The 10,341-nt window shown below is 43.4% G+C and overlaps 2 protein-coding genes across 2 annotated transcripts in view; both read left to right on the top strand.

Annotated features, from left to right (window-relative positions):
• ap4b1 (adaptor related protein complex 4 beta 1 subunit) overlaps positions 1 to 2,907 on the top strand; it is a 34,643-nt gene extending 31,736 nt beyond the window's left edge. The window contains exon 14 of the mRNA XM_015389068.1: positions 1,497 to 2,907. Within this exon, the coding sequence (XP_015244554.1) occupies positions 1,497 to 1,873 (377 nt within the window). The 3' untranslated portion in view covers positions 1,874 to 2,907. The remainder of the gene's footprint in view (positions 1 to 1,496) is intronic.
• Positions 2,908 to 6,449: 3,542 nt separating this feature from the next.
• LOC107093796 (alpha-1,3-mannosyl-glycoprotein 4-beta-N-acetylglucosaminyltransferase C-like) overlaps positions 6,450 to 10,341 on the top strand; it is a 10,929-nt gene continuing 7,037 nt past the window's right edge. The window contains exon 1 of the mRNA XM_015389073.1: positions 6,450 to 6,659. The gene's annotated coding sequence lies outside the window, so the exon portion shown is untranslated. The remainder of the gene's footprint in view (positions 6,660 to 10,341) is intronic.

Below are 10,341 nucleotides of genomic sequence, written 5' to 3'. Positions count from 1 at the left end.
CGTTATTCTATGACCCCTTTAATAATTTATTTCCTGATAAAATAAATGCATTAAAATCCTTTCAGTTTTATCCCTCTGTTTCTGATCTGTACAGGAAATGGGATCCTACGCTCGTTCCAGAAGCTAACTTTATCAGCTTTGGATTTAAACATAAATCTAGCCTTTTTTAGTTCAACGTTTTCCTTTCACGTTAACATTATGCTATATTGTGCGTAGTCTAAAGAAACAAACAACTGGAATGCAGATAAACATGGTTTAATCCGATTTTAATGGACTGCTCCGATGTCCCATGATGACGTCAGAGAAGCTGTTTAATGGAGAAAATGTGAAAAGCACCAAAATTATCTCAGAAAAGTCATAAAATTTTTTTTAAAGATATGTATTAGCATTCTTTAGTGAGTTAAGCAGAGAAATAGGAAATTTTAGTTCCATTATGACATTATTTATGGCGACCTGGACTTATCTGTTCGACATGTGGGGATGGATGGTACGAATCGTGTTTCCTGTACGGATCGTGCTTCTGATATCGATCGTGTTTCCAGTACAGATCGTGCTCCCAGTATGGATTGTGCTTCCGATACAGATCATGTTTCTGGTACAGATCGTGTTTCCTGTACGGATCGTGCTCCGGATACGGATCGTGTTTCCAGTACAGATTGTGCTCCCAGTATGGATTGTGCTTCCGATACGGATCGTGTTTCCGATACGGATCGTGTTTCCGATACAGATCGTGTTTCCGATACGGATCGTGCTCCCGATACAGATCATGTTTCTGATACGGATCGTGTTTCTGATACAGATTGTGTTTCCGATACGGATCGTGCTTCCGATACAGATTGTGTTTCTGATACGGATCGTGTTTCTGATACAGATTGTGTTTCCGATACGGATCGTGCTCCCGATACAGATTGTGTTTCCGATACGGATCGTGCTTCCGATACAGATCATGTTTCCGATACGGATCGTGTTTCCGATACGGATCGTGCTTCCGATACAGATCATGTTTCCGATACGGATCGTGTTTCCGATACGGATCGTGCTTCCGATACAGATCGTGTTTCCGATACGGATCGTGCTTCCGATACAAATCGTGCTTCCTATACAGATCGTGTTTCCGATACGGATCGTGCTCCCGATACGGATCGGGTAGAAACAGATATATTTATTATTTTTTCTTAACCCTAAATCTCTGAGCTTCCCATATTTTTTTACTGAGAGGCTAGTTCAATATGAGTTTATGTTTGTCTCCCCCTGGTGGCCTGGAGCACTTTGTATTGTTGTTCAGCCACTAAAATGTTATTCTCATTTTTGCTGGCTTCCTTTGTAATTTGGCTTCATCTGGGCTGATTTCCGCCCAGAAGCCGCCCATACTTGATCGTTTGGTGCATCTCTTTACATGTTTAAGAAAGGAGATTCAGCGTTTTGCTAACAGCTAATTTCTTTAGTTGAAATTATGACAGAAGCTCAAAGAGCCATTTTCATCTTTGCTTTAACAGAATCAGCTGCTGAGAGGGAAGACTGCCTGTGGCTGGAGGAAACCATCAGGTGTACGGCCGTACCCCGCCGCTCCCCGCAGAGCCTTCACGCCGCCATGCAGCTGGTCAACATCCAGACCCTGGCTTTTACGCCGTCGCACGCTCTGCCATGGAAGGTGTTCCTCTACACGCATACGCTGCAGCCAGACGCCTCCTGCAGCACGCTGGTCCTGGGCGAGCTGCTCTACACCGGAGAGGCTCATCAGAATCCCACAGCCGATGGAGAGCAGGAGGTTAAAGTCACCCTACGGCAGCAGCCGCCAGACATTCAGGCCTTGAGGGCGTTTCTGTCGATCCTTAGCTCCGTACTAAACACACTTTCCCCAGAAATTATTTAGATTCAGCTTTTGGGTCTTTGACTCTAAACCCGCATTATAAAGACGAATGTTATTGATGCCTTGGAAGGAGAGGAACCGGAGAACAAGGCCTGATTTCAACAGGATAAGAGGAAACTGCTCTCTGCTGATGGAGGCTTTGTTAATAATGATTCCTTAAAGAGAATAAAGAGACGTTTCCTTTGGTTCAACCTGATGATGAAGCAACAACAAAGGACTGATCTCTACATTTATCTCCATTTGGGGCTTAGATCAGAGCCAACATGGCAGCACAGACATGGCTGCTGCTAACGGCCTGGCAGGACGATGATGTCTGCGGCTTGTTAGGATCAGTGAGCTAAACGCTCCGCTCTCCGTGATCAAAATGTTTGCTGAAAGATTTCAAACAAACTTCATCTTCTGATGACCTTCCAGAAAGGAAATATCTATTAAAGCTTTTTTCCCTCCAATAAACATTTGAATATTTCTGATCATTGATTGTTAGTTTTTAAACAGTGTGAAAGCAGTTTAAAGCGACCCACACCCAGGTCCACAAAGTAAAATCCCTGCCTGGTTTTCCTTCATCCCGTTCACTGAAGCAGGTGATTAGTCTGCGTTATGGAGCTGGAAACGGATGGAACTGATCTCTGTACTTTCTGACCTGGATCATCCAGTCCAGTTTCACTCGACACCAGTGGGTCGGATTGCTACCTGACCGCAGGAATGAGGGACTATGAAGCGTAGAGCTGGACCACAGAGCCTGATTACTTTATACCCTATCGGATTAATCCATGTGTGATTTCAGCCTTTAGTTCAATAAAAAGAAACAGCAAATGACAGGAATCATTTTTAAAATCTTTACTTCAGGAATCCAACCTGAATTCAAATAGCAGCTAAATGCAGGCTGGGAACCTTTCTGGTAAAACCAGTTGGCGAGCCCTAAAATACAAACACATAACACACAACAAGCTGGAACAGCTGCCAAGGGGTGCAAACGCCACGAAAATACACAGCAGAGACCAACACACAAACCATTTAGAGGAAAAATCCAGAGAAAATAGTGATTCAAAGTGAAAACCAGGGAAATCAGATGATGTTTCATAATACCTCTGATCATAGAAAAGTTTCTGAAAATACGCCCAGCAGAGAGACTTGATCCACAGCTTATGCAGAGTCTAGGTTCTGTAAACATTTGAAGAGGCAGATTTCAGATGATTAAACAGAGAAACATATTCCTGTTTGAACAGGGCAGGGTTACCGTGGAAAGGAAACAACAATGAATCAAATCACTTCAGCCTGCAGCGACATTAATGATCCGTTCAAACAGAGACTCTGGAAACGTCAGAGTTTACAGCCAAACCCTTTTTTCCTAGAAGGAAGTAAAGCTCCCTGGCTGAGTGATGAGGAACCAAGGCCTCGTCCCTGAAGGCCATACGTGTGAGGAATCAATAAACTACCGGTCGGCAGCAGGATTGTTAACGAGTGATGAAGGATAGAAACGTTTAACCGGTTTCTGCCCGTCTGTCTAAATGATAAAGTCAATCAGATGAGGACGGCGCTCAGATGGGGGCTACTGTCATCCTGCTGCTCACAGAAGGGGAACAGCAGAAGTAACCTCTGATACGCTAATTCCATGCTAAAGGATTTTAGCTCTAATTTTAGCCAGAAATAGCTAAAAATAGCTCTAATGTGTGCAGAAATCCATGATCGTCACAGCGCCGACTGCCTTCTCTGATGACACTGGGTGTGCTGAGGCAGGTGGATGATGGCCGCTAACTGCAAGGCTTATATAACTAACCCTAACCAACTGAATCTGACTGCTTTTATAACGAGGATTATTTTAACCAACTGCAGGAATTAGGCAGGAGCAGCGAAAGCTGTCGGTATCTGGAGGAGTTTTGTTTTAAACTCAAAAGCAACAAAGGAGGAATGAGGAGATCAGGGATGAAAGCAACACTTTTAACTTCAGCACATCTAACTTCCTATTTCTTTACAGATGTAGTTCCTAAACGCTTCGATAAAACTACCCTGTAATAATAGCAGCAGCTGCAGTGCTGCCAGTGAATGAGTTCAGGTGGTCCTCTGCTGCAGGCTGGACGGGACAAACTGAACCACGTCTGTCGTCTTTTCAGGTTCCCCCTCTGATGAAAGCAGTTCTGTGACGGTTGGTCTGACAGCAGCAGCTCTCATTGTTCATTCATGGGAAACTTGGCTTCATTTGAACCAAAGTGACGTCTGCTAATGTGTTCTAATGATTCTAAACCTCAGCTGCCAAATTATGACCTCTAGTTAACAAAGATTTCCCACTGCGTAAGGTGTAAATTCATCAAATGAAGACAAATGAAGAAGTTTCCACGTTTAGAATATGTTAAAGTTTAACAGGGAGACACACCTGTTAGCCGTTCTTTATGCAACCCTTAGCTTTGCTGAAGATGGACTTTCACCTGACGGTTATGGTTTGACCTTTAGTAATAAATCAAATACTTTTATAGCTCTGAATCTGTTTTTCTTATCAGCACAATTGGAACAAACCATCTTTCAGTGTTGATGTTTATGTAACGGTTTGTGATTTAGACTGGAGGGATTATAAGCCTTTTTTTTCTCCATATTTCAATTAAATAAATTACGGGGGCCATCTTGGGGAGGTCGACCTGCTCCCCTAACCTGCTGCTTTAAGCCGATCAGAAGAAGGATGCCTCAGCACTGCAGCGTATTTTAGTTTAAATCAACAGACTGATGACATCAGGGATGGAGGGAGAACTTTGTTATACCATCAGAGCTTTGGAGACATCACTGAATAAACAGCAGATATATACTACATAGAATAGAAACTCCTTTTATTGTCCCATAGTGGGTGTATTGTGTTGTTACAGCAGCAAACGTGCATATCTATATAAATCTGTTTCTGTATATAGTAATAAAAATGTCTGACTGGTGCTTTGCAACATCCATCCTATCAGAATATTCGATTACTATATTAACTAAGAATATTTTTATAAACTGAACAAAAAAAACCTGCGAAAATTTGTTCAATATTTAGAAAGTTAAAGTTGATTAAAATTGATTCTGTTCCTGTTCAACATATTACACTGAGCCGAGCTGTCGACCTCCCCAAGATGGCGGCACCATATGATGGGAGAAAGCAGTCAATGCAGGGGTCCACTCTTATATTATGGCTGTGGTTAGGGCAAAGAGCTTGGATCCCAGAGGTTGTGAGTTCGAGCCCCATTCCCACAGACTGCCACTCTGGGTCCCTGAGCAAGACCCTTAACCCCACACTGCTCCCTGGGCGCCGCACCCTGGCAGCCCAGCGCTCCCCAAGGGGATGGGTTAAAAGCAGAGAGGGAATTTTGTTGCTCTGGATTTCTGACAGTGGAAAGACAATAAAGTTTAATTTTATTCTAACTTCTATTGCTTTAATCCGTTTTTGGCTGTGGACTCTGGGCGCCGCGTTATTAACTGCTGCCTTTGACACAGTTGACCATAAAGTGTTCATTTCTGGTTTGGAGCAGTGATGGGGAGTCAGCGCCTTACTCATCCTATTAGGCTCAGCCAACTTTCTTAGTAAAAGCGGGTGAGTCTGCCGCTCCTCTCCAATACGGAGGCCCTCAGGGGTCAGTATCGGGCCCCTTGCCCTTCTCCTCGTACCTTCCTTCTTTCTTGTCCTACTTCAGGAAACGTTCCCTCCAATGTTACCCAGATTACCCCACATTTATCTCCTTCTTTTAAAAAGCCAAGAGTTTCTCCTCAGACTCGTTCAAATGTCTCCATGTCATAAGATCCTGGAAGGACTTAAATGTTTTACATCAGAATGAGCAAGAACCAGGTGATGGTTTTCATCTACATACATTCTCTGCTTTAACATGTTAAGCCTGTTATCTGGGATTTAACCTGCTAACCAAATCAACCTTTTTTTTTCATTTGAGGCAGTTAAAGTTAACCCTTCATATCCAAACAGTGATGTTGTAATCTGTGTTTGTAATCTGATGCTTCTATCAGGCATCTGCAGGTTGTGCAAAATGCTGAAGAACAACTTTTAAGGAGAAAACCAAAATGTTGGAGCACATTACTTATCTGAAAATCTCTTCCTTGGTTGCTGAATGTTAAAGGATCAGTTTTAAATGATGAATTGCTTTTAAATCTCTAAATGTTTTTCCCTCCTTTATCTCTGAGCTGCTCCTTTAAACCTCCTAAGCTCTGCCAACCAGCAGCTCCTGCTCCCTGAATGAGAAGAGGAGCTCTCTATAACTATATATATAATTATCTTCCTCCTTTCTGAGACTTTTTTCATTTTTCTGAGGTATATTGTACCTTATTTTTATTTTACCTTCTGTTGTAATTCCTATAATTAATTTTATTTTATTTACTTAATTAATTGTAACTATTTGACATTTTTTAACTAATATTTTTTTCTTTTAGCTTGTCTGTTATAGAGGCGTGTTTATTGCACCTTCATGACCTTTCTTATTTCTATAAATGCAGGGCTATGGAATCATTGAAAATGTTCGGTGTTCAGACGAACTTGGTTACCCGACCATTCGGTGACAGATGTGTCACTGCGCATGCGCAGACGGCGCGCCGCCCTGTAGTGCGCAGAGGAAATGAGCCTCCCAGTTGGTCTCCGCCACCTGATGCTCCTCACACCGAACTCCGGTACCGGCGGCCAGAGGCGCGGAACTCACCGGTTCTAACCGGTTCTGGACCTTTTCTTTGCGGCCTCCTCATGTCTGCTAAGCGGCGTCCAGCGGCGGACAGACGTTAACTTTAGACGTCGCTCTAAAGTCCCGGAGAGTCAGGACGGTTCTCAGCGGTAAGTCTGGCTGCGTGTGTCCGCTAACAGTTGCTCCTCTGTCGGGTGGAAACGTTCAGCTGCTCCGGTGGAATAAACTCCTCCGGTTCTCAGAAGGACGGATAAATCCTGAAAACACACACAGCTGAAATAAAGCCTCCATTAAATCATCCTGAGAGTTAAAAAACTTTTCCCTGTTTCTCTCCTTAAAACTAACGCAGAGTTTATTCAACGAAAATAAAACAAATTTGTTTCCAAACAACTTTGTTCTAATTAGATTTTTTTCTTAAATGTTTTTAATGTAATTAGATAAGAGAGAAATAAGTTGTTGTAAATATGCATCATTTATCATGTGTTGTTTTGTGTTTAAATTAAGGCTCTAATAAATAGGAATAAAATCCCCCCTGATAATACTTGATTATATGAAGATAAAAAAATTAAAAGTAATCAAATGTTTTATTATTAACAATCTTCAGTCAATCAACTGGTTTTCCTTAGATAGAAAACTTTGAATCAATATGACTTTATGATCCGGTTGAAATATAAAATGCCTTGAGATGACTTGTGTTGTGAATTGGCGCTATAGAAATAAACTGAATTAAATTTAATTGAATTCAGTCTCAACATTAAACATTTGTTGTTAAAAATATCACAGATACCAGTTAAAAAATCGGAGAAATAAATGCAAAATAAAAAGCATCATTTAACAACATTTAAGGCGTTATTATAATATAAATACATAAATAATCCATAATCTTATCCCAGCTGTGGTGGTGAGGGGTGCTGGTCCCTATATCCAGCTGTCTACTGGGGAGGGGCGGGGTCCATCCTGAACGGAGGGGCGGGGTCCATCCTGAACAGAGGGGCGGGGTCCATCCTGAACAGGGGGGCGGGGTCCACCCTGTAGAGGTCACCAGTCCATTGCAGGGCAACACAGAGACAAACAGGACAAAAAACTATTCACACTGGCATCTAAGGAGAATTTATAGAAGCCAGTTAACCTAACAGTCATGTTTTTGGACTGTGGGAGGAAGCCGGAGTACCCGGAGAGAACCCAAGCATGCTCAGGGAGAACAGAAAGACCCAGGGCCGGGAATCAAACCCTGTAAGGCAGCAGTGCAGCCCATGTAAATAATCCATCGATGTAAAAATTTACATCCGTCACTCGTCTGTCTCTGGATGTTTGAGTATCCATGTTTTTCTCCTCCTCTCCATGTCTCTGATTGGTCGGCTTTAACCGCTTTCTGCTATTTTCTGTGACGTTTTACTGAAATCTGCATTTATTAAGATGCTTTTTTTGGTTCATTTTTTTCTTTTTAAAATAATAATTACATCATGCTTAGCTGCGCTTTCCCAACATGTGAGGAGCTTGAGTGACATTCGTAGCAAACTGGGCAGCTAAATTCATCCCTATCCACGCAGAGATTAGTGCTCTGAAATATTAATGAACCTTTTGAAAGATTTTTTTTCTCCTGATCAGACAGCGAGTTCCTCTCATGATGTAAACTAAAGGATCAGGCAAATGATGCCCCATCCAGGATTCTGTTGGCTTTTCAATCCCTCCAGAGGCCAACTAATGAGAAAGTGAACATAAGATATGAACCCTAAAAACTCTATAATAGATGGAATTTAACTCCAGGACTGTTTTATTGTCCTATTCCCAGTGCAGACAGCGGCCTTCTCTCCTCGCTCTGGTGCTCTCCTCCCTGGCAGACTTCTAGGATCTCCTGCAGTCCTCCCTCTAGTAGTTAGCTACTAGCGGCTAGCCACTAGAGGCTATCTGAGGCTAGCTGGTCAGCCGCTGCCTCATTCTTCCAGGATATCTTCACCTTCAGTGCTCTGTTTGCCCAGCAAGCTTTGCTGATCTACCGCTGTGCTCCGCCTCTTGAATCTCCTCCGCCTGCGGCGCTACGTCTGGCTGGCGGGGTCCTCTGATCGCCGGTTGCCCCTTCTTGGCGCTCTCTCTGTTGGTGTTCTTGCACTAATTTCCGGCTGCTCCTATCTGAGCCCCAGAACGTCATCTGACCTTCCCCTTGTTGTCCGGGTGATTTTTTTCCACCAACGCGGGACAGTGACGCCTCAAACTGGGTTGGATATGTGGAAGTAGCGCTGAAAGCGATGTTAACTGTAAACATCCACAGTAACCTGGACTTCCTACCCAGAACCTCTTCATGAGAGGCGGAGGAAACTTCTCTCTTCATAGATCCTTTCTGCAGTTAGCAACCAGCTAGCAGAGCAGCCGACGGAGAAACTTTGTAGCAGGAAGTCGGCGCAGACGCAGTTTATGGATCGGAAAGGTCTGTGGATTGGATCGGGATTTTCCGATCTGTAAATCGGATCGGTTTGGATTGGATCGGATCGGACTGGATCGGCCCCTTCCCTGCTGTTCAAGTCAACAGACATGAAGAAAAATACTGAATGTCAAATATAAAGCCATTTTTTTTTCCTGTTTGCTGAGGGGCTGTGATCAGTAAAACTAAAACATAAAAAAAATTCAGACGTATAAAAACATAAGAGTTTGTAAAAATGATGGTGGATAACTTTAATTCCTCGTATCCTTTATCAGCTTAAATCAGATTATAAACCGACGATGCTGTGAAGATTACTGCCTGTCTGACGGACAGGAATTCATGCAGCCTGGAAAACCAGCAGCCGTCCATCCGGCAGCAGTCAGTAACTGGAATGGGTGGGGCCCACATGGTGGGGGGGTTCCTCTGGGTTGGTTTCAGAACAGATCAATATTTCATATTCCGCCTAAACTCTTAAAAACTGCCACCTGTGAGGCGCAATCTGAGCTTTCGGTTCCTTATTGAAACCAACTGTTGGCCCCTGAAGGCAGAGCTGTGGCATCCAGGCGGCGGGCTGACGCTGCTAAAGCTCTCTATGACGTTCAAGGACCAGATAAAATGCCGTGGCGTGCCACATTCGGCCCGCAGGCCTTCAAGTTAACTCAACAATCCAGAGAATTGATTTAATCCTTATTGATGCTGCACAGCTCGCTGCTCTTTGTCAGGTTTCTCCTCAGACATCTCTGAGAAAGGAGCTGCCAGAAAGCTGAGCAGCAGCCGGCATGTCGCCGCCCGCCGAGGGACACCGGAGACGGTTTCCTACGGGGTCGGATAAGAACAGAGGGAGTCCAACCATCCGTAGATAAGAGGACACACATATTTCACATGTTTCACAGCAGAACCTGCTGAGTCAGAGACTCATCACACCCTAAAGCTGCATTGAAGGATTCTGGAAAAACCAGAAGCAAAGTTGGATCTAATCTGGAGGTTTATGAGGTTGTTAGAAGCATAAATTGTTTGAAGGTTGTTAGAGTTTATGATTTGCGGCCTGCTGTAAACCAGGGAGAGGAATCTGAGTAGTGTTTATTGAGGAGTGTCCTGTTGATTTAACCTGGAAAATATAGATAAAATGCATTAAAAAAATCCAGCAGACTCCAGGTACCAAACAATTCAACTAAATTCAGCTAATGATTAAAATACAAAAACAGGCTCAGGCTCAGGTCCTTCACTCACTCTTTACCCAATGGGGTTTAAACAACAAGCCCCGCCCCCATCTCAGTACTCATCCAAACATCAAGTCCCTACCTGTCAGTGTTTATTAGCTTTTTCTAAACAGATTCCAGACGTTCCTGCATTGATTTACACTCACCGGCCACTTTATTAGGTACCCCATGCTAGTAACGGGTTGGACCCCC

Source organism: Cyprinodon variegatus, unplaced genomic scaffold, assembly GCF_000732505.1.
Source record: "Cyprinodon variegatus isolate N-32 unplaced genomic scaffold, C_variegatus-1.0 Scaffold447, whole genome shotgun sequence".
In the NCBI taxonomy this organism is placed as follows: domain Eukaryota; kingdom Metazoa; phylum Chordata; class Actinopteri; order Cyprinodontiformes; family Cyprinodontidae; genus Cyprinodon; species Cyprinodon variegatus.
Note: the sequence above shows the minus strand (reverse complement) of the source record. Positions and strands in the feature narration are given on the sequence as shown.